The following is a 24935-nucleotide window of genomic DNA, read 5'->3' on the forward strand; positions in this document are numbered from 1 at the left end:
ACTATATATATATATATTCTTACGTTCGTGCGTGTAAACTGTGCTTGCATAAAAAATAATTGCTATTTGCAGAAGTTACGAGATCAGCTAATGTGAATTACATACAAAATGCAACGTATTTTCTCTAATGATATAAAATACACAATGGACTAACACTGAATGACGTCCGGTTCTAATTACATGCAAAACAAAAAATTCTTTCGCTACGAATACTGCCGATAATACTACCATTTAAAAAGATAAAGTCCGAACAGGCCTCGGAACTGCCAGCGGCACCCTCCGACCGCCATGTCATCCTCAGAAATAGGCGTCACTGGATGTAGATATGGAGCAGCATGTGCTCAACGCACTTGCAGCCGTTGCTAGTTTTCGTGACCAGAGCCGCTATATCTCAGTCAAGGTGCTCCTCAATTTACCTCACGAGGGTTGAGTGCAACAGCCCGGACGGTCAGCCATGCGAGTGCTAGCAAAGTTCGACAGCGCTTAACTTCGGTAAGATGGGAACTGATATTACCACTGCAGCAACGGTGTTAGCGATACTATTATTTATTACGTCATTTGTGTAGTATATCAAAGCTATTAAGGCATAGTTTTGGTAGACCGCAATTCTAGCTCCATATGAATACGAAGTTGAAAATGCTCGAAAACTTATTCACATGAGCAGGGAAAAAAAAAAAAAAAAAATCGGAAACAGACTGGTTACAGTTTTCTGTCTTTTATATTCAGTGTACAGCTCGGGGTTTTACAACATCCGTAATGGATAGGCTTAATTAACGGATAATAATTTATTCGGAACATAAGAACATCAGACTCAACACAAGAAAACAATATCTTTGTCAAAAATTTGCCAATAACGTGCACACGGATTTGTCCTGCGACCACGCGGCGCGGCGCGGTCACTTCTTGATGCTCTCGGAGGGGTAGCCGAGGCGGCGGAAGCAGCGCTCGCAGCGCGGGCAGATGTCGGTGATGACGAAGCCGGCCGGGCGCGACAGGAAGGCGCGCTCGTCGGCGTCGCGGCGGCCCTTGCCGGCGGCCTGGTCGCGCCACGTGCACACCAGGCCGCCCTGCGCCGCGTGCTGCAGCACGGCGCGCCGCCGCCGCTCGGCCTGCGCCTCGCGCTCCAGCGTGTCCAGCCAGCGCCGCTCCCAGGCCAGCTTGTCCTCGCGCCAGCTCCGGTCGCGGCCCAGCTTCTCGTCCTTCTGCCCGCGGTTGAAGTCCGCCAGCTCCAGCGCCTGGCGCCGCCTGTCCCGGAACGCCTGCTCGTCCGACGGCAGCCCCATCAGGTCGGGCAGCGCCTTGTCCACCACCTGGTACATACGTTCTACTTGAAGTCCCAGCTTAAAGCCAGACAGTGTCTCCGTACGAAGAAGCGTTCGAAACGTGCAAATATTGGGGCGTCATTCTTGACGAAAAAAGTAATTTGTGATCTCATATTAAGGATCTTAGTCAGAGAGCTAATGGATGATCCATTACCCTTTGTTGGCTGTCGGTACTTCTAAGTACCACCTCGTTCAATCGTTCTTAATTCTGATGTCACACGTATTTCCCACAGCCTGGGCTGACGGTACGCTGTACGTGTTAACGTTGAGCTAGAAACAGTTCACTGCCTTCTAGGTCTCGTTTGCTACTCAAAGAATACCTGGTGTTCAAAAACTCAGTATAAATTTGAAAACTACCACGGGATAATGTAGATAGAGAGGTAAAAATTGACACACGTGCTTGGAATGACATGGGGTTTTATTAGAACCAAAATAAGCAAAGTTCACACAATGTCCGACAGATGGCGCTGGGCAGCAAAACTGCTACCGTGACGGGTGAGAGGTACGCCGATATGTTACAGAATCACATCATCCCCAGCCTGGCTGATAAACACCACCTGGAACGTACGATGTTTGTGCAGGATGGCGCTCCACCCCATATTGCTAGACGCGTGAAAGATCTCTTGCGCGCGTCGTTTGGTGATGACCGTGTGCTCAGCCGCCACTTTCGTCATTCTTGGCCTCCTATGTCCCCAGACCTCAGTCCGTGCGATTATTGCCTTTGGGGTTACATGAGGTCGCAAGTGTATCGTGATCGACCGACATCTCTATGGACGCTGAAAGACAACATCCGACGCCAATGCCTCACCATACTCCGGACGTGCTTTACAGTGCTGTTCACAACATTATTCCTCGACTACAGCTATTGTTGAGGAATGATGGTGGACATATTGAGCATTTCCTGCAAAGGACATCATCTTTGCTTTGTCTTACTTTGTTGTGCTAATTATTGCTATTCTGATCAGATGAAGCGCCATCTGTCGGACATTTTTTGAACTTTTGTATTTTTTTTTTTTTTTTTTTGCTTCTAATAAAACCCCATGACATTCCAAGCATGTGTGTCAATTTGTACCTCTCTATCTGCATTATTCCGTGATTTATTCAGTTTTCAAATTTATATTGACTTTTTGATCACCTGGTATGTTTGTATAAACTTTGGCGGCCGCTGAAGGTTTGTTTGGAGAGACTGTATTTGTTTTGTTTACCGTCACACAACTGTTAGCAACTTTTGTGTTTACTAGCACAGATACGATGAAGTTTGGGTCACATTTTCTTCTAATAGAGCCAGTGGCGTAGCTGAGAGGGGGAGGGGGACGGTGGGGGGCGGTCCGTAACCGTATGCGAGTAATCTTTTTATATGCCGGGTGTTTCAAAAAGAACCATCCGATTTAAAAAAAATCAAAGCTTTTATGTTATTTGAGATACGTGCGTGAACAACTTAACTGTTGGAAAGAGCAAGCTTTCGAGTTTCACATAGTTGCTGCTAGGCAGTTCTAGTAAAAATGGTACAGGGACAACAAAATGCGTTTTCTGTTCTACGTTACGCGCAGTACGGGTCCGTAATAACTCTTCATTGTGACTTTCGTACTATATATGGTGTGGATCCTCCTATAGCACAGAGCATCAGACGATGGCATGAACAATTCCGAGAAACAGGTTGTTTGTGTAAAGGCAAATCGCCAAGCCGTCCGCGAGTGTCTGACACAGACGTCGAACGCAACTGCCACAGTTTCACAAGGAGTCCGCAGAAATCCATTCGCCGTGAAGCTCGACAGCTCAACATGCCCTCGATGTCCGCCTTGCGTGTGTTGCGCCAACGTTTACACATGAAACCAAACAAAATTCAGCTAATGCAAGCTTTTCGTGAAGGTGACAATCAACAACGTGTGGAGTAGGTAATTTCGTTCTTGCAAGATGGAGGAAGACAGTTTTCTTTCACGCTTTGTGTTTAGTGCCCAGACAAAATTCCATTTAAATGAAAAGATGAACCGTCATAACGCCGGCCGATGTGGCCGAGCGGTTCTAGGCGCTTCACTCTGGAATCGAGCGACCGCTACGGTCGCAGGTTTGAATCCTGCCTCGGGCATGGATGTGTGTGATGTCCTTCGGTTAGTTGGGTTTAAGTAGTTCTAAGTTCTAGGGGACTGATGACCTCAGATGTTAAGTCCCATAGTGCTCAGAGCCATTTCAACCATTTTTGAACCGTCATAATGAGAGAATATGGGGTACGGAACAACCACACGAAGTTGTACAGCATGAGAGAGACTCTCTAAAATTTAACGCGTTTTGTGCAGTTTCACGGGATAAGGTGAATTGTTCATTTTTCTTTGCCGAGAACACTGTTACAGGAAGCACATATCTCTACATGGTTGAGAACCTTCTTTTCCCACAGTTGGAGACTGATTCGAACTTCACTTACCAACAGGATGGGGCACCGCCACACTGGCATTTGGATGTCAGGGAATTTTTAAATCAAAGGATTACTGAACGATAGATCGGTCACACTGGACCAAATGATTAAGCCTTGCGTTACTGGCCTCCAAGGTAACCAGACTTGACTGCAAGTGATCATTTCTTGCGTGGGTTTATAAAAAACTGTTTATGCGCCTCCGTTTACCAACAACAATGAATACATACAATGTACAGTAGTAGACAGGTAGTTCTCAGGGAAGGCCATTGTCTGACAACTGGAAAGCTTTAACGAAACACCACGCTAACTAATGCTTTTCTTGAAACTAAAAAATATCTCTTTTTCACTGCCTTTCATCACTTTTTTCCACACAGTATCATATACAGAGTGTACATAAAGTCTGGGAACACTTTTAATTATTTATTGCACAAGAACCAAACATTATACAGATATCATACATATGTCATTTTGAAGAGAAACCCTGAAAGTTTTTTTTTTTTTTTTTCATGTATACCGCCGCAGCGTAGTTTGGTAATTTGCCGATAGTCAACGCTAGTAGCAAACATGGCGAGTTCAGGTCCGGAGCGAGCTTTCTGTGTGTTGAAGTTCGACAAAAACAACGGATTTTTAGAATCAAGTACAGTAAGAAACCACCAAGAAAGAAGGCCATTTACCACTTACACAACAAATTCGTTATGACGGGTTGCTCGTGCCCGACGAAGAGAAGCGGACGTCCCAGTGTGACTGAAGTGAATGTGGAGCGCGTTCGTGAGACATACATAAGCAGTCCAAAGAAATCTGTGCGTCGTTCATCCCGAGAACTCTAAATGGCTCCAATGACAGTATGGAAATTCCAGCGACAGAAGCTATCTAATTGAAATTGGAGCCAGTGCAGAAGCTCAATGCGACGACTAAGACAAGCGTTTTGAGTTTTGTTAGCAGTTGCAACAATTGAATGACGATGGGGATGGCATTGTTGATCGCTTAATTTTTAGCGACGAAGCCACTTTTCACACTAAGGGGGAAAGTGAACAGGCATAACTGTCGAATCTGGGATACAAACTATCCACACGAATGCATTGAATTTGCGCGTGATTCCCCAAAGCTAAATGGTTTTTGTGCCTTGTCACGTCGAAAACTGTACGGACCATTCTTCTTCGTGGAGAGCACTGTCACTGAATATTTCTACTTGGATATATTGCAGCAATGGCTGATGCCTCAAATTCAATCGGCCCCTCCGTTCATCCTTCAGCAGGATGGGACTCCACTCCATTTTCATCGTTAAGTTCGTGGGTATCTGAACACAGAGATGCCGCATCGGTGGATCGTCCTTGCTACAGAAGGGAACAGCTGTTTCATGAAATGGCCTCCCCGACCACCAGATCTCACTCCGTGTAACTTTTTTCTGTGGGGACACATTAAAGATATGTTGTATGTAGCAGACCTCCGGGAGAGAATACGGTAAGCGACTGCCACAGTCGACGATGCCATTCTGGGACGGGTATGGCAAGCATTGGATTACCGTATTGACGTCTGCTGGGTCACTCATGGTTCGCATATCGAATGTTTATAAAAAAAACTTTCAGAGTTTCTCTTCAAAATGCAATATGTGCGACATCTGTACAATGTTTAGTTCTTGTGCAATAAATAATTGAAAGTGTTCCCGGACTTTATGTATACGGTACCCTGTATATGAATCGGCTATACTGATTGACAATACTTTTTATAGACGCGCGTACCAAAGACCTAATAAAATACAGATGCCTCGAGGAGTTCATACATCTAAAAGAAAAAGTGGATTTCAGCAGAGAAAAGCAAAATGGGCTAAAGTTGATACACTTCAGAGCATATTTGGCATCATGTTAATATGTTACAAAAACTGATGATAGCCAAAGTTCATCAAAGAAACTGATTCTCACGTTGATGCAAGGAATGATTCAGATAATAGCAGCTCATCTTCAAAAGGCAACAGCGGCAATACAGGTATGATGATAACCCGTGAAGAAAACGAATCAGAAAAAGTACTGAAAATGACTGTTATAATACTGACAATGTTATTACTATCAAATATTGTAATAATATACACTGAAGCGCCAAAAAAACTGGTATAGGCATGAGTATTCAAATACAGAGATATGTAAACAGCCAGATTACGGCGCTGCGATCAGCATCAAGTGTCTGGCGCAGTTGCTGCTACAATGGCAGGTTATCAAGATTTAAGTGAGTTTGAATGTGGTGTGTGAATGTGGTGTTAAGCCGGCGCACGAGCGATACGACTCAGTATCTCCGAGGTAGCGTTGAGGTGGGGATTTTCCCGTAAGAGGGTGTACCATGAATATCAGTAATCCGGTAAAACATCAAATCTATGACATCGCTGCGGCCAGAAAAAGATCCTGCAAGAACTGAATCAACGACTATTGAAAAGAATCGTTCAACGTGACAGAAGTGCAACCCTTCCACAAAGTACTACAGATTTCAATGCTGGGCCATCAACAAGTGTCAGCGTGCGAACCATTCAACGAAACATGACCGATATGGGCTTTTGGAGCCGAAGGCCCACTCGTATACCCTTGATGACTGCATGACACAAAGCTTTACGCCACGCTTTGGCCCTTCAACACCGACATTGGACTATTGATGATTGGAAACACGTTGTCTGGTCGGACGAGTCTCGTTTCAAATTGTATCGAGCGGATGGACGTGTACGGGTTTGGAGGCAACCTCACGAATCCATGGACGCTGTATGTCAGCAGGGGACTGTTCAAGCAGGTAGAAGCTCTGTAACGGTATGAGGCGCGTGCACTTGGAGAGATATGGGACCTCTGATAAGTCTACATATGACTCTGACAGGTGACACGTACGTAAGCATCCCGTCTGATTACTTGCATGTCCATAGTGCATTCCGACGGATTTGGGCAATTCCAGCAGGACAATGCGACACCCCACACGTCCAGAATTGCTACAGAGTGGCTCCAGGAACAGTCTTCTGAGTTTAAACACTTCCGCTGGCCACCAGAATCCCCAGACGTGAACATTATTGAGCATATCTGGGATGCCTTGGATGGTGCTGTTCAGAAGAGAACTTCACCCCGTCGTACTCTTACGGATTTATGGACAGCCCTACAGGATTCATAGTGTCAGTTCCCTCCAGCATTACTTTAGACATTTGTCGAATGGATGCGACGTCGTGTTACGGCACTTCTGCCTACTCACGGGGGGCCTACACGATATCAGTCAGGTGTAGCTGTTCCTTTGGCTCTTCGGTGTAAATGAATCACTGCATGACTTGAGACGTGTCTCTCACTGGAGCACACCTGTTCCTGATAATGTTCGCATTGCGTTCATGAGAAAGGGAAGTGACCATTTCCAAAACAGGGAAGGGCGTTTGACACTCATCTAAACGGATTATAAACAAAAGGTGACGTGCGGTATCTTTCAAAGGAATGGTTTTATAAGGTGATGCTAGAAAATTCTGAGGTCTTGGATGGTTTACTCTCCAACAAATAACAACCTCTTCTGCTTCTGCTGTTGTTTGTTTGCTGTCACCCATAGTGCTAGCGCAAGTTCTATATTTGTGACTGGATTTCAGAAGTGGTGGAAACTGAATCATAAAATGGCGGACCAGAAAACTACAAATGAACACCGGGAAAATCTTGAAAAGTGGAAAATTTCGGAAATGAGACTAAAATTGCGTAAAACAATAGATGACGCAGCCTTGCAATTAATGGATACTGAAAAAGTGAAAGAGGAGCATCTTTTATTGAGGTTATTGGATATGACTTTCTTTTGCCTGAACAAAACCTAGCATTTAGTGGACATGATGAAGTACAAGCTCTACAAATAAAGGCAATTTCTTAGAACTAGTGGAACTGATTTCAAAGTATGATGTAGTGTTGAACGAACACATCTACGCTTGTCAACGACATTAAATCGTCTAAATATTTTGGTATTATGTTTGATAGCACAGATGACGTCCCACACATTGATCAGGAGTCTGAAGTGAAAACTGATAATCGAGAGGTGGAAGTAAAAGAAGTTTTACTTGGATTTTTTCCTCTAAAGGAAAAAAAGCCGCTGATCTAAGTGACGAAATTGTTACGAAGCTTGAAAATGAAGGTTTGGTTGGATATTTTGATCACTCAATTAATTTATGTGGCCAACATCCCGTTGCACAAAATGTTTCTTGTGTAACATTTTTCGGAACAGTAGAGACCATTTTTACCTTTGTTCATGCTTCCACTAGCCGCTGGGATGTTCTTATTAAACGCTGCAAAGTATCTGTTAAAAGACTCAACAACGCATTGGAGTGCTCATCGTGCTGCAATAAAAGGACTGGGGGAAACTTTTGATAGGATTGTCGCTGCAGTTGACGAATTATGTGATCAACAAGAGAATTTGGACAACAGAGATGCTGCACAAGGTCTTATGCCTGTTGTATGTAATTTCACATTTTTTATCTATAAATTTGAAATGATGTACCGAGAGAAGTAAATTGTACTCAGATTGCATTGAAAAGTAAGGGCTTGAGTCTTGATTAGTTAGTCTTGATTTTTTGAAATCCATCGTGGAATTGGATTTTAAAAACACTCTTCCAAACCTTATGCGCGCTCTAAAATTATTTATGATGATTTGCGTATTAGTTGCTTCATGTGGGACGAGCTGTAGTAAATTAATTAAATATTACTTACGATCAACAATGAGCTACACCAAGCTACACAATCTTGCCATATTTATTTAACCATCGAACCCGAGAAACCACAAAATATCAGTTTTGGGGATGTGATATTAGAGTTGGCAGCTGTTAAAGCTATAAAGAAATTTTAAGTGTTTACGTCTCGCTTTAGCAAATAGTTTTCTGAAGAATGTATATCTATGCGTAGAGAATAATACTATATACTAATGTACAGCATATAATACGATATGCTAATGTATAATGCATAATAAAAGAATACTATTATATACACATGTCAAAAATAGTTTTGCATCACCCCAGTCCCCAGAATTCCTGTAGATAGACGTTGACTGTGTATATTGTATCACAGACATAGTCTCTTTGACTGTTCAGAGATGTCACTAAACCCGCTTAAAGATGTAAACAACCATGCATGAGAAGCGCCTATTAGACGGAGGGGGTCCGACAGCCGATCAGTTCCAGTCATTCCATCAGGAAGGAGGTACACGGTTCGAGTTGTTTGTAGTTCAACCATGCCTAGACGGTCAATACCACGGTTCGATAGCGTCCACATTGTTACTTTGTGACAGGAAGGGCTCTCAACAAGGGAAGTGTCCATTGCCTGGACTCCAGGAGTCTCGGAGTGAACCAAAGCGATGTTGTTCGGACATGGAGGGGATACAGAGGGACAGGAACTGTCGATGACATGCCTCACTCAGGTCGCTCAAGGACTACTACTGCAGTGCACGACCGTTACTTACGGATAATGGCTGGGAGGAACATTGAGAGCAACGCCCCCACGTTGAATAATGCTTTTAGTGCAGCCACAGGACGTCCCTGGCGAGGTCCATCTTTGCAACCACTGCACCATGCAGCGCAGTATACAGATGCGCCAAACTATATGCTGAATGGACCGCTCAAGATTGGCATCACATTCTTTTCATCGATGAGTGTCGCACATGCCTTCAACCAGACAATCGTCGGAGACGTGTTTGGAAGCAACCCGGTCAGGCTGAACGCCTTAGACACTCTGTCCAGCGAGTGCAGCAAGGTGGAGGTTCCCTGCTGTTTTGGGGTGACATTATGTGGGGCCGACGTACGCCGCTGGTGGTCATGGAAGGCGCTGTAGCGGCTGTACGATACGTGAATGTCATCCTCCGACCGACAGTGCAACCATATCGGCAGGATATTGGCGAGGCATTCGTCTTCATGGACGACAATTCGCGCCCCCATCGTGCACATCTTGTCAATGACCTCCTTCAGGATAACGACATCGCTCGACTAGAGTGGCCAGCATATTCTCCAGATATGAACCCTATCGATCATGCCTGGGTTAGATTGAAAAGGGCTGTTTATGTATGACGTGACCCTCCAACCACTCTGAGGGATCTACGCCGAATCGCGGTTGAGGAGTGGGACAATCTGGAGCAACAGTCCTTTGATGAACTTGTGGATAGTATGCCACGACAAATACAGGGATGCAACAATGCAAGAAACCGTGCTGCTGGGTATTAGAGGTACCGGTTTGTACAGCAATCTGGACCACCACCTCTGAAGGTCTCACTGTATGGTGGTACAACATGCAATGTGTAGTTTTCATGAACAATAAAAAGGGCGGAAATGATGTTCATGTTGATCTCTATTCCAGTTTTCTGTACAGGTTCCAGAACTCACGGAACTGAGGTGATGCAAAACTTTTTTGAGGTGTGTATGTTGCAATTAGATGATTAATGACTGTCAGGCCTTTATTTGTCTTATTTAAATTCAGTCTTGACACATATCCAGTTTTATTGGTTTTGAGAGTTTTTATTAGTGGAGTGACGTCGCTGATATCTGCTGCGGGTGCCACCCAAGCTGGCTACGCCGTTGCATGCACCTCTTTAATTGAATCTGTAGTTTTTATTTATGAAATACGTGGAAAATCGTATGTTACTTCAGAGTAGCTGCAGACACTATAATACACAGTAGGGGTCATACGCAGGCGGTCTTTCAGCTGTGTTGTCACCGTGAATTATCTCACTACGTCGTACTACATTGAAGCTTATATGCATGCGGTGCACACATATTTAACTCAACGCAGGCTTAAATGTAATCAAGATTTTCCATGTTTTAGTATATTATTGTTATTTTTATTATGCTTTACATTAGTCAAACCATTTTTTTCATACTGTATTATTGTGTAAAGTCTCCAAAGGGCGTCATCCTCTTTCATCAAATCAGAGGGTACTGAATTTTTTTCTGGGAGGAGAGGCTCATGCAGGCTAAGACCTCATGGGCCTGCAGAACGGGGAAACCCCCTATATTGTCATTTTAAACTCTTTCGTTCTGATTTTTTTAATTTTCTTTAATCTTTTGTCTTTGTTCACTCTCAGTTTGCTTTTTTCTACCTTTGCATTTTCCCCCTTACTGATAGCTTTCATTCTGATGAAAATCGATGTCTATAAGAGAAACATTACAGCAAATTCCTAACAAAAGATAACGCTTTATAAGATAGATAATATAAAGTCTCAGCCATTGCAGTATCTTCAGATGACCTGTAAGTACACTGTCCTTTTATAACCACTTGTCGGCGATTCAGAAAAAGAACTCTGAATCAGTTTTTGAACATGTTGCAAGTTTAGTAACTCAGCACTGCATCGACAGAGACGATCCTGTATATCTGCATTAGACTTGGCCACTGTTTCTATGTTTCGATACAGTGTATCGATACCTGGAACTGTTTCAGTGTTTCGGAACGGCTATGGTTCACTGTTTCGAAACAGTGGTGGTTCATTCCGCCCTTGTCTCGGATCTCGAGCCAGACACAGAAACTGTATCGTTGTTTCAAAATAAGACTGTTTCAGTCCACCTGCGCCTGGAACGGACTAATTGTATCGAAACAGTGATGTTTCATTCCGCTCTGTGTCGGACGAGATTCGGGCTCGGCACAGGTACTGAAACACAACATACCACTTCATGAAACACTTTCAAGAGTGTCGAAATCTTTTGACAAGCAATAGCATGAAGCTGAAGATATCCGAAAATAAAGCTTCGTTTCTAGCTGACTGTCCTATTCCGAAATGGCGTAACATCTGCTTTATAAACACTAACCAAACAATAAAACAACGCATACTATTCGCATTCAAAATAATAAATATGTGAAAATCATTCAGTTAAATTACACTTTTTTTATAACATACGCTTCTCTGTTCATGTACACTAATCATATTAAGAAACGCAAGTAAGACTGCAACATTTTAAATAAAAAAAGGTGTAGAGTGACAGTTATTAGACATGTATATAAATTTGATGTAGGTATAATTGCAAGCAATCTGTTTGACATATCACTGATAGTGTAATGGTGAACGGGAAGCATCGTAAATTCACCTTGAAACACAATTTTTTTCTGTTATATTTTGTTATTTATTCGAATTATTTGGCGTTATTTGTGAGTCTATAGTCACTGTGTCTATTATCCACAATGATTCCCTTTGTGTGCATGGAAATTAGCAGGATGGGTATATTAGCCATACTAATGGAATGTGGGAATCCCAGTAGCATATCTGTTGTTTCTGCAGTTTGCTCCCACCTCCAGTTCCGTTCGTGGTGGTTCTTCTGTCTTCAGCTAAGGCTTTCCTCAGCCAATTGAAAAGTATGAAAGTCACATGACACAAAAGCAGCGCATTTGCTGCAGGAAATACGAAACTGCCAAGACGCCTAAGTGATAGTTTCATACTTTCTGCGATATGATTAGCGCTCTCGCACCTCATTTGTGTTTATATGGACATACTTATACAGTAGACATTCAACATGATAAAATGTGTAGGTTTATTAGATTACAAAACAAACTGTTTCACTGTTTCGAAACACTGTATCGAAACATTACATTGTACTGTTTCATTTGTTTCGAAACATTTACGTGTTTCAGTTTGCCCATCTCTAATCTGCATTCTTTTGGCTGAGGTCTTTTGTTTGTGTTTCCATTATTTCTAATTGTTGGCGTAAGCACGCATTGCCGCATTCACAGCTGTGTTTGTTTTCAAGGTTGACGTTTTGGTCTAGTAGTAATTTCTTCATTAGTTGGTAATTCTACTTCTTTACGTTAGCTTCGTTTTGTGCCCGAATATTTTTGTTATTATTAGGCTCATTACTAAGCCGTAAATCAGCACTGGAGGATGGTAGATTTAGAGTTGCAACAGCACCAGCAGACACGAGCATTTTCGACGGAAAACGAATCTGCCGATTTACAAGCATTTATCCATGTTCGTTTCGTCGCATTGTTTTCAGCAAGTATATGAACCTTAATTCCTAACTTACTTAGACTACTTCTTTGCTGTGGTTAGTACAATTGGCGATCGCATGGCAAATCATTATTTTAATTTTATCCATATTTGGCAGCTTCAAACTTGGATGTATTAAATACAGTGGAAGTATGAATCAAAAGACGCCTTTGGTAAAAAGAAAAAAAAAAAAAAAAAGAAATGAACGGATGGCATCGTTGGGCGGGAGGCCCTATCCGGGGAAGTTCGGCCGCCAAGTGCAAGTCGTATTTCAGTCGACGCCACATTGGGCGGCTTGCGCGCCGGTGATGAGAGTGAAATGATGATGAGGGCAACACGACACCCAGTTCCCGAGCGGAGAAAATGTCCAACCCGGCCCGGAATCCAACACGGGCCCTCTTGCGTAAAAAATTTTCGTGTTTTATTAAATACACAATGCATTTATGACCCTGTTGGTACATCATCTGGTGTAACTTACATGATTTATTTTTGCTCTTGGGTGAGATGAAATGCACATTCCTGTCACGGAAGAGTTCGATGTTAGGTTATGAATTTCGTAAATCAAGTGCGTAAAATATGTGCGAAATAGTGGATAAGTGAACGGTACAGACTTGCCACATAATCCAAGAAAAGCGTTTTTAGCTTTTTAGTACCATCATACATTTTCTCCTCTATCTCTTCCTGCACACCACTTCACTCAAGTTGCACATTTGCATACACACATTTGTAAACACTTCACAGATGTTACTGTACATGGTTTGATCAAAGATGAATTTATTCGTAGTGCCAGAGATCTAATTATTAAACTATTCACATATGCAGGGAATAACTTTAGAATAGGTGTTTAAAATTACTGAAATAACTGTGGCTTGCGAAATCCGTTTGTTCATTTAGCATAGATTCCGGGTTTTTTTATTTTATGGAGGTATATCTACAGTTCTTCTAACAGATTTAGGGTCTTACCATTGGCTTCATTATGTAGTGCTACCATACTGTTGTCTAGACTGTTGATGCTGTGTTTCGTTTACAACATATGTACGTTCCTCTTAAAAACTTACTCTAAAAATCCTTCTGTACACTGATAATTACGGTGTAACTCTGTACTCAACTGGCAGTTACTAATAAAAATTCACACTGCCGTAAACAGCCTTATGTTCACTTGTAAACAGAATTACAATATAATGATTGCGGGCTACTGAGTGCAAGTCAGCGGCGCAGCTTGCTACTGCGCGTACACCACATGATGCCTACCGCTCATTGTAGTATCCGTGAGAGCACCACCTGGCCGTATGTGCATTTTTCGTGTATTGTCACGTAAGACTCTTGTTTGTTGCTTTATTTGACACTTTTCTCTGCATTTTACTAGCTTTGTCCACCTAGTTACACAAGGGTCCGGCCCCTTTTAGTGTTAGCAGCAGTTCTCATTACTGTAAATGTTGTCTCACAGAAAAGTGCCTGGTTTTGGGCTTTGGCAATACTAACAGATGACATAATTGTTGCAGCTCTTCTAAAAGATTTACCAGATGATACGGACGTTGTGGAAGTAGGGCATGATAAAGACAACAACAGTGATGCAAATCCTGCAGGTTTAGGTTTTGAGGAGATTTTTGAAAAAGATTTAGATTTTGATGCAAATTTTTAAAAAGTTTTGATGGAATGTGCACCAGTGGAGCTCGAAATAAATTTATCTTAAACTGTGGGGAAATGTGAAAATAAGGGATAAATGATTGCTTACATGCAAACCACCCCAAAAGTAGAAAGATATTTGAGCCTAAACTTGATGGGAAACAGAGGAAACGTAATAAGTTGATTATTTTCTTCAAAGTAAGAAATTTGGTGAAACAATACAAAGCAATGAAGCTTGTACAACACGAGTACTAACTTCAGCGTAGTGCAGACGTGAATAGCTACATTTTTGCCTTAGATTTTTATCAAACGAAAAATGAAGCGTTGGAGAGGGAATCTGAAAATTGTGCATTAGGGTATACTTAAGTCTTCAGAGATGTTTAGGCTCAAAAACAGGAGACTGGCATTTGATAACCGTTTTACTCACTTTTTCTTTCCTGTAGGGCAAGAGTAAAGAAAACTTTGGGTTGTGGCATAATGACGGTATGTACATAAAGTTTCCCATCAGGCCTTTCACGTTCTAGTGAAATGAAAAGAGGTGACTTTCATTAGACGATGTCATCCTCTGAAATTGGGGTACTTTGTTGAAAAACGGCAAAATTGAGTATTTGGCTTCCAATTACCATGGAGCAGAAGTAATATTTGGCTCCAGGAAGCAGGAGGACGGCAAGAAAATCAATATTCAGAAATCAACATCCAGTGCTCGTTTGTAGTATAGTTGTAATATGGGATTTGTCGATTATGCTGAAGAAGTAGATCTGCTTATGGGCTGGGAAGAAGATCCAAAAAGTATTTCAAACTGCTTATGAACTGTACTCTGAACTATTCGGAAAGATTCTGATGTGATGATGATGTGTGTGAAATCTTATGGGACTTAACTGCTAAGGTCGTCAGTCCCTAAGCTTACGCACTACTTAACCTAAATTATCCTACGGACAAACAGACACACACCCATGCCCGAGGGAGGACTCGAACCTCCGCCGGGACCAGCCGCACAGTCCATGACTGCAGCGCCTAAGACCGCTCGGCTAATCCCGCGCGGCGGAAAGATTCTACTTCAGGAGTTTAGGAGATGTGGTGGTGGTTGTGGTAAGTTCCTATGGAACCAAACTGCTGAGATCATCGGTCCCTAGGCTTACACACTACTTAATCTAACTTAAACTAACTTATGCTAAGGACAACACACACACACACCCATGCCCGAGGGAGGACTCGAACCTCCGACAGGGGGAGCCGCGCGACAGTTTAGGAGAAATGTTGCTCAGGGACTGATGCAACAGATGAATGCGAAGCATATCAATCCCGGAGCTAAAAGTCACATCCTGACAGAAAGCAATATATACAACAAAAGGAAGAAATTGGCGCCAGAAAATGTAAAATTAGAAAAGAAAGGTGTTAAATTTTGTCACTTTTGCAGTAAACAGAGGAATATTTGATGTATGTAGTAAAAGAAAGGTTCAGTCTCTAGCAAACACATGATGTTTATTTTGTGGAGTATTTTTCTCCTGCAACGAAATTAAAAATATTTTTGCTGAACTCCACTTAGTAACTGTGTAATTACCTTCCTAATGTTCGCTGCTATGTAACCTTAGTGCAGTCTAAGATATTTGGATTTGTTACATAGGAAATGTGCTGCAGTGAGAACTGTTGATCGGCAAGGCTCTAGAGAATCAGACGATACTATAAAGTACCACCTTCATAAAATGGGAAAGCACATTTAAAATTCCGAAAATTTCATTATTTTATTGTTACTATTTACTGCTGCTATCCATTAAAAAAACTGGGAAATATGTGTGTTTTTGATGGTTCAGGCAACGAAGGGATAAAGAACGCAACTTCTTGAAATGTCGTGCATTTCCATTTTAGTAAGTTTACAGCACTGGATCTTCCACGATCTTCACCTGTTTTCACGTTGGAACCGTTCGCAGACTCAGTATAATGGACAGACCACGTGTTCTCCTTCTTCTTCCGTACTGCAGCAGCCCTTTGGAAACTTCGCCTCTTCAACTATTTTTCTCCATGCTTATCTGTTTTTTGCAGCTCTTTTCCACCCCTGAATTTCCACACTGGTGAGATCCTCCATTTACATCATCAATCCACTTTTATTTTCTGTTGTATTTTCCTCCGCCATTCTCTCCATGTGACATAGCCATCGCTTTCCTTGTGATTTGATAAATTACACCATATCTCTTATTGTATTAATGCTTAGAGCTCAGTGTTATAGCGTATTCTTCAACCTTCTCCTCCCTTACTGGGACATAATTTTTGCGTACTATTTTTCGCTCAAACGTTGTAAAAGCGTATTTTTCATATCTGTCAGCTTCCATTCCTCTGACCCATATGTGACACTGGGCGAACTAGGATGTAATCACGCAAACCAGAATACACAGTAGGGATCACGAGGTATGTAGGCAGAAGCAAACCGCGCCGATGATGTTAGAATGAACCCAACCGGCGCTAAGTAGCTGGCAGTTGCCATAATGTATTGTGTGATAATTTCGTTTACGAGTGAAAACAAGGTTATTTACGGCAATGTGAATTTTTAGTAGCAACTGGCGAATTAGTACAAGTCGTCTCTGTTACTATCAGTATATTCGGAGATTATTTTTAGATTATGTTTGTAGGTGAAAAATAATGCTTTGCTGCACGATCGCCAGTTGTACTAATCACAGCAGACAAGTAAAAAGTTAGGAATTAAATGTCATACGTTTCTTAAAAACAATGAGACGAAACGAAAATGAGTAAATTCTTGTAAACATGGAGGTCCATTTTCAGTTGAAAATGCTCATGTGTAGTTGAAAAACCTCGTCTAATCAAACATTTTACTGATTCGGATTATTAAAGGGGCATGAAAAATGAACTGCTGAATATTCATTAGAAGTACAAGCTGAAGACTGATGCTGTTTTGACTCCAAATGCTCCAACCTCAGATGAAATGATAGAAATATTCAGGCACAAAAACGAAGCACCCGTAAAGAAATAGAAGATACTTTACAGGTCTATATATTACTAGCCAATGAGAAATTTCTTCTAGACAAAACTTTAACCATGAAGCAAAACACTGCTTTGAATGCGGCAATGCGTGCTTACGCCAACAATTAGAAATTATGGAAACAGAAGTAAAAGACCTCAGGTAAAATATTGCAGATTTACTAGATAATCCCTCTCGATGTAGTGCCGAGTTACTAAAATTGAAACATGTTCAAAAAGTGATTCATGGCTCTTTCTCCGATTCACCAACAAGTGGTTACGAAAGGACAATGTGCGTACTGGTCATCTGAAGATATTGCAATGGCTGCGATTTTATGTTGCTTATCTTGTGTTATCTTTTGTAAGGACTTTGCCGATGTGTTTCTTATGGACACGGACTTTTATCAGAATGAAAGCTATCAGCAAGGGGAAAATGCAAAGGTAGTAAGCGTATTGAGAGTGAACAAATACAAAAGTTAAATAATTGAAAAAATATTGTACATAACTTTCCAGAGTAGAAAAAGAAAACCTGTTAGTATAGTTAAAGAGTTTACAATTACATTATAGAGGGCTTCTACGTATTGCAGGTCTATGAGGATTAAGCCTCTGTAAGTCTCTTCTCCTAAAGAAAGAGCAGTGCCTTCCGAGATAGTGAAGGAGATTGACGTCCTTTGGAGGATTTACACTAGCATTTCACCGACCGTAAAAAAAGTAGTCTAACTGATGAAAATCTTAATAATAACAACAGTAAATACACTAAAACATGGAAAATCACGATTCCATTCATATCTGCGTACACGTTAAATTCGGGTGCGTATAAGCTCCAATGAAGTACGGCGTAGCGGGGGGTTTCACGGTGACGTCACAACTCACAGCCCGCCTGTGCGTGACCCCTGAAGGTGTAATACGCCAGGAGTTTAGTCCTTATAACAAGGCTGTTTATGAAGAGGAAGAAATGTATTCGCAACTGAGAATACAATTAGACTTCAGTTGCGTAATTTATTGGTGTCATATGAAAATTTGTGCCAGACCGGGACTCGAACCAACATTTCCGGATCTACGCGAATGGTCGCCTTAACATCTTCGGGTATCAGATCTAACCAAACCGTTACTACGCATCCAGGTCCTGCAGTTACACAGTTGTGACTCTCTCATAAGGAGAGACTTTTACTATCACAGTCTATCTGGGCATGTAATATGTATTTTGCAGCGTCTATGTTTGATGGTGTACTATGCAATGTCATTCAGACATGCATGGTCGGACAGCCGAAGTAGTTGATGTGAGCGCCTCACATAAAGTGGAAGGCCCGTGTGTGAGTTCTAGTCTGCCACTAATTTTCTTATGGCACCTATAAATTATGCAGCTGAAGTCTAATCGTATTTACAACTGCGAATACATTTCTTTTGTTTGATACAACTGTAGGTCGTAACCGTGTGTGTCCCTTCAGATATGCGTGTATATCTCAAGGAAAGGCGTAGTACACTGTTAAATGCACTGCAAAATAGTGCTCCTGATGAGCTGTAGGTTTGCAAAGTAAGCTCTGTTCCCCGGTTATATCTTTTGTCTTATAGCCTCCCCAATGCGGTTATCATTTCTTATTAAGGCTCCCAGGTAGCTAAAAGAGGCCACTCCTTTGAAAAATTCCTCATTTATATTTAGATCTGTAAGGGTTCTTCTGGCCTCAGAGTGCACTTTTTACTTTATTTTATTTTCATTTACTATGAGGATGATTTTTAATGCTTCTGTTTCCGTTGCCAGGTAAATTACTTCAAGTGTGTTCGTATTTTTTCCTACTATTGCAATGTCAACAACATATGCACATACCTGGCAATTTTTCCTAAACATGGTGCCTCTTTCATTTATTTTATTTACTACCCTGAGCAGGGCTGTATTGAATAAGACAGTGGAGACGCCAGCACCTTGCTTCACACCTTTATTAAAGACAAGGCCTCCACTTGTCCTACTGAATATCTTTACTTTTACTCTTGTCTCATTGTCATCCTGATTAGATTTATTAGATTAACACATCTATCAACTTTTCTCCACTCTGTATAAAATTTGCTTGTTTATGCTGTGAAAGGCTTGTATGAAGTCGAAGAATAGGAAATTCGGATGTAAATTATGTCCATACAACTTTTCCATCGTTTGTTGGTTGACAAAAACTTGATCAGTTGTTCCTCTGTCTAGTAGTAACCTAGATTTTCCCTAAGTACACCTTCTACGCACTTTTATATCCTTTCATTTAGTATAGTTATGAAGAACTTTTAAGTCGAGCTTAGTAGTGTTATACCTCTGTATTTTTCATGTGCTGTTATATCTCCTTTTTTATAGATGGGTATTATTAATCTAGTTTTCCCGTTTTCCGGAATGGTTTCAGTTTTCCATGTGCCTGGTTTTATTGCGGTCTACGTAATGGAACCAACAAATCGAAAACCGGTTGGGTTGTGTACATTAAACCCTCGGGTCACGCTCGTTTTGGTCGTTCTGCATGCGGGGATTTCTGAAAGATGATGTGCACCTTTGGGCGTATAAAATGAAGCTGACACAAGAACTGACACCATACGTGCCAGGAACTCAAAGGCCTGGGCTTTCTTTAATAGAACATAACATATATCGTATCTTAGAGGTGGAGAGGAACACTTGTCCATGTATCTGCAACACGCGTCCTATCTTGCTAGTCGTTGCGTCACAGTATGTATGGAATGCAGCCGGTTTGGCCTGTTCCGCCTATTCACGAGACGCCTTTGGCAGTGGTACCTGAAAGGTTCTGCACTCTCTCCTTTGCTGTAAGCATTTTCCACGAACACGCGTCTTAAATGTTGAAACTGAGACTGTGGATGGTTGCCGTCAGAAATAATCTTTGCCCTGGCTAGTAAGGAGCTCAGGACCGCTTACTTGCGTATAGGGTGATGAAAACTGTTGGAATTAAGGGTATCCGTCGGTGAGCGTACACTTCATCCATAATGAACGACGAAGTCGGCCTCCTGCCTTCCGCTCAACTAAAACATCCAAGAACAGAAGCTTGCCATCCTTCCCCATCTCGAAGGTAACTTTAATGTTGGGTTGAACACCGTTGACGCGGTCGACGAACTGGTGCAGTGCATTTTCACTCTGAGAGTCTGAGGCCATATCCCGAAGGTATCATCAACGTACCAAGGGAAGCAAGAGTTAAAGGGTTGCTCCTCAAAGTGCTCCATCACAAAATTCGTTGCGGTAAAGAAACGATGAAGCAGTTTGACGACCCTCGGTGGAAACTGTTGCGTCATAGCTCAAAATGCTCCGAGGACGCTGCTGCAACATTTTTGGTCTGAACTGGATCGCGTGGATGCTGAGAAAGTTTGGTATGAACAAAATGGCGCAACCTGTCACATATCAATCCTGAATAGAGCCAACCTGCTTTCATAAGAAAAATGAGTTGCATTACTTACTGAACGCCCCTCGTATCTTGGCATCTCGTGTGTACTTCAGTAAACCACTATCACTTCCAGAGCTCAAGAGCGAGAGTTAGGGGGTAATTTTAGAGCTAGAAGTGCAAGTACATCGGAAAGTTATGGAAAGCTTCATCGAAACAACGAGAGTTTGCCAGCAGAGTCGTGGAGGACATTTGAGTAATACAGAGTGGTGCATATAAAACCGGCCCGAACCGGAATGCGAACGCGCGTGAGTAGCATTACTAGCTTGTCAATTTCTTTTCTATCTTCCAACAGCAGTAGCGTGTGAGTAGTTCATACGGAAAATAGTCGTTATAAACCGTGGACGTCATTGTCATGCCTTACTCCATTGAAGAACGTGTGCTCATTGTTGAAGAATATGTGCGGTCTGAATCGATTAAAGTTGTTCGTGACACTTTCCATGAAACGTTTCCAGGAAGTACTATTCCTGCAAAATCAACGATTCAGGATCTAGTGAGAAAGTGGCGTTCGACAGGCAGTGTTGTTAATTCAAAGATAAATAAGGCACCGACTGTACATACACCTGAAGTTGTGGCAAACGTGATGACACACATTGAAAGAAGTCCCTACAAGTCAACACGACGATTATCACAGCATTGTTGAATATCTCGCAGGTCATGTCAACGCATCATTCATGGCTTAAAAATGAAACCTTACCGTGTGAGTGTTGTTCAGCAAATAAAAGAAGCGGACAAGAGTAAGCGTACACATTACTGTAATTGGGTGCTGGAAAATATCGCTGGAGGACATCCTGATCTGTTCCTCCTTTTTTCGACGGATGAAGCTTGGTTTCATCTGTCGGATTTCGTTAATTCACTAAATCGAAGACACTGGGATACAGAGAACCCCCATGGCATACTGCAAAAGCCGTTACACGGGTTAAAAATTGGTGTATGCTGCGCTGTATCTGGTAACATAATTATCGGGCCATTGATCTTCAACGAAACTGTCAACACACATGTTTACTTGCAACTCTACAACTCTACAACGAAAAATGTTGTGCATATTTCCAGCAAGATGGCGCAACTTCTCACATGTCGGACTTGTCCTTAGCTCGTGTACATACTGATCTTACAGAAGAGAGGACCAGTAGTAAGAGCTTGTGGCCACCCCGCTCTCCTGACTTGTCACCATGTGACTTTTAGCTCTGGGGATTTCTAAAGGCTAGAGTCTACCGCAACAATCCCAGAACGCTTGGCACATTGAAAAACAACAAATGTGAAGAAATTCCGAACGTTCCTCAAAGAGTACTGAAAAGTGTTTTCCTTAACATGCTTTGACGTGCACAACTTTGCTTGGATGTTGGTGGAGAACATTTTGAACACAGACTTTAAATTCCTTTCTAAAAATGCTTATTAAACTAATAAAAATAAATCTGTTACTCAAACTGTTAATTACATAGTTAATAGTGAAACTGCACAATAAAAATGTAAGAAAGCGATGATGTACATTGATTTTCTTCATTCATATTCCTTTCAGCGCAGGGGCCGGTTTTACGTGCCCCACTCTGTATATTTCATACGTAATCACTTATAGCATACACGGCAATATGTAAACTGCTTAATTTCATGAATAAATTTGTATATTGTTATTCACTCAGAAGTTATGTTATCAGTGGGGCACCCCTTACAAAAGTTATGCGTAAGATTACGACGCTATTTACAAATGAATACCGGCTATCAATATCTGAGTTTAAAAAGTATCACGATGCCGTTTTGACAACAATATTCAGCTTCGCAGCAGGTATGTGGGATTGCAAAATTACGAAGTGAACATGTCGCAGACAAATATGGGTTGCATCCATAGAACTCATGCTGATGGGCTCTTTTAGTAAAACGCCTATCGAAGCACTCCTCGTCTTGTTAGTAATTTGCCCCATAGACATATAAGACGATATCTATGGACTTGTCATTGACTGCGCAGAGGTAAGCTAGCGAATGTACTAGACTTTACTTGCCAGAGTAGCAGTAATATGAAATAACGGAGTGGGACGCGGGTGCTGGGTTTTCCCAGACATCGGTGAAAGACTTCAACTAAATCATACGAGAGGCCTTCAAAAAGTAAGTTACACATGTCAGCCCACGCTAAGGCCATTACGCAACTAGAGTGGCGCCTTGTCAGAAGAGAGTACATATTCTGGTTTCTCTATAGGGCAGAGGTGTACACATTCCGCTTTTGACCTGCCCATGCTTGCCCGTTTGCCACGCAAGCAAGCTGTCGCACGTTATCAACGGAACGAGTACGGTGCTTTACTCCCATCGAAGCGAAGCTATGCCCAGCCCAAGCAGGCTAAAGAGATCTTGCTTGCCTGCGCATCTTCCTGCTGTTTTACGGTACATGGCAGTTTACTCTGTACGCTTTCATTACAGTGTTATGAGTAGGGATTGGAAGTTGATGAAAAGCCTTTTTTTTATCTCGGGTGTCACAAGACGAGGCTCAACGAAGTATATATTAATATTGTCATTGTAGATAAGATAATTGTGCATTTTATTTGTAATTTTTTCTCTTTCGACGCGTTTCGGGCTTATTTCTTTATTTAGATATGAACGGTTTTTCACACTCTTCCGTCTATACTACCACGAAAGATGGCGGTTCGCGCATATCGAGGCACGGACGGGAATGGCATTGTTGATGATTCCAAGCGACAGTTGCGGTACGCGCATGGGCAAGCTTTCCGCTTGAAGGCAGCATATATCCTGCAAATTATGTCTCTCCCTTGCTTATGCAGAATTTATCATTTACCACCATCATCAGTAATGACAACTCGCAGCAAACGAAATATAAATGCACTAAACAACTCTCTACGTTCATGTTTAATTCTCGCTTTAGCTACTGCTTTCAGAGCAAAGCACTCAGAACCCTACAGAACGCTCATTGGCGGTCGGGATATGCGTGACATAGGCGCGCAGAACAAGTCTAAATTCGACCGCCATCGTTCTTGACTCCATCTATAGTACTGGCTATTCTCAATTCGAACCATCATACCAGGTCACCTCCGGTACATGTTCTGTAGCAAGCCAAACCATCAATGAAAGTAGAGATCTTTTGTACCTAAGAACCTGAGGATGTCTGTTATACTGCAACGCCAAATTTGCTGAATGCACTCTAAGTGGCCAAAATAGTTCATTCTAAATTCCTCAAATGAATTTTAGCAATCACGAAGTTCGTTTTTCATATTACGTTAATCTAAAAAGCACATGTCTGAAAGAAGAAGTTTTTCTTACATACTAAGGTTTCTTCGCACTACGCTGCATACCACCAGAATCCGCTGAACCATATTTTTCCCCAACTTTAATCAAAAGTTTGTTCTAAATTTAGAAATCCTATATTCTGCTAAATGGCCTCAAAGTCATTAGCACACATTCCCACATACTTATCAGCCTCTAAGACTTTGGCCTCCTTCAGAATATACACTCCTGGAAATGGAAAAAAGAACACATTGACACCGGTGTGTCAGACCCACCATACTTGCTCCGGACACTGCGAGAGGGCTGTACAAGCAATGATCACACGCACGGCACAGCGGACACACCAGGAACCGCGGTGTTGGCCGTCGAATGGCGCTAGCTGCGCAGCATTTGTGCACCGCCGCCGTCAGTGTCAGCCAGTTTGCCGTGGCATACGGAGCTCCATCGCAGCCTTTAACACTGGTAGCATGCCGCGACAGCGTGGACGTGAACCGTATGTGCAGTTGACGGACTTTGAGCGAGGGCGTATAGTGGGCATGCGGGAGGCCGGGTGGACGTACCGCCGAATTGCTCAACACTTGGGGCGTGAGGTCTCCACAGTACATCGATGTTGTCGCCAGTGGTCGGCGGAAGGTGCACGTGCCCGTCGACCTGGGACCGGACCGCAGCGACGCACGGATGCACGCCAAGACCGTAGGATCCTATGCAGTGCCGTAGGGGACCGCACCGCCACTTCCCAGCAAATTAGGGACACTGTTGCTCCTGGGGTATCGGCGAGGACCATTCGCAACCGTCTCCATGAAGCTGGGCTACGGTCCCGCACACCGTTAGGCCGTCTTCCGCTCACGCCCCAACATCGTGCAGCCCGCCTCCAGTGGTGTCGCGACAGGCGTGAATGGAGGGACGAATGGAGACGTGTCGTCTTCAGCGATGAGAGTCGCTTCTGCCTTGGTGCCAATGATGGTCGTATGCGTGTTTGGCGCCGTGCAGGTGAGCGCCACAATCAGGACTGCATACGACCGAGGCACACAGGGC

General features: G+C 42.5%; 1 protein-coding gene across 1 annotated transcript in view; it reads right to left on the bottom strand.

The window, feature by feature from the left end:
- Nucleotides 1-896: 896 nt before the first annotated feature.
- The window catches only part of LOC124606220 (bromodomain-containing protein 4-like), a 94757-nt gene continuing 70718 nt past the window's right edge, over nt 897-24935 (bottom strand). The window contains exon 6 of the mRNA XM_047138194.1: nt 897-1310. Coding sequence (XP_046994150.1) covers nt 897-1310 — 414 coding nt within the window. The remainder of the gene's footprint in view (nt 1311-24935) is intronic.

Source organism: Schistocerca americana, chromosome 3 (genome assembly GCF_021461395.2).
Source record: "Schistocerca americana isolate TAMUIC-IGC-003095 chromosome 3, iqSchAmer2.1, whole genome shotgun sequence".
NCBI classification, from domain to species: domain Eukaryota; kingdom Metazoa; phylum Arthropoda; class Insecta; order Orthoptera; family Acrididae; genus Schistocerca; species Schistocerca americana.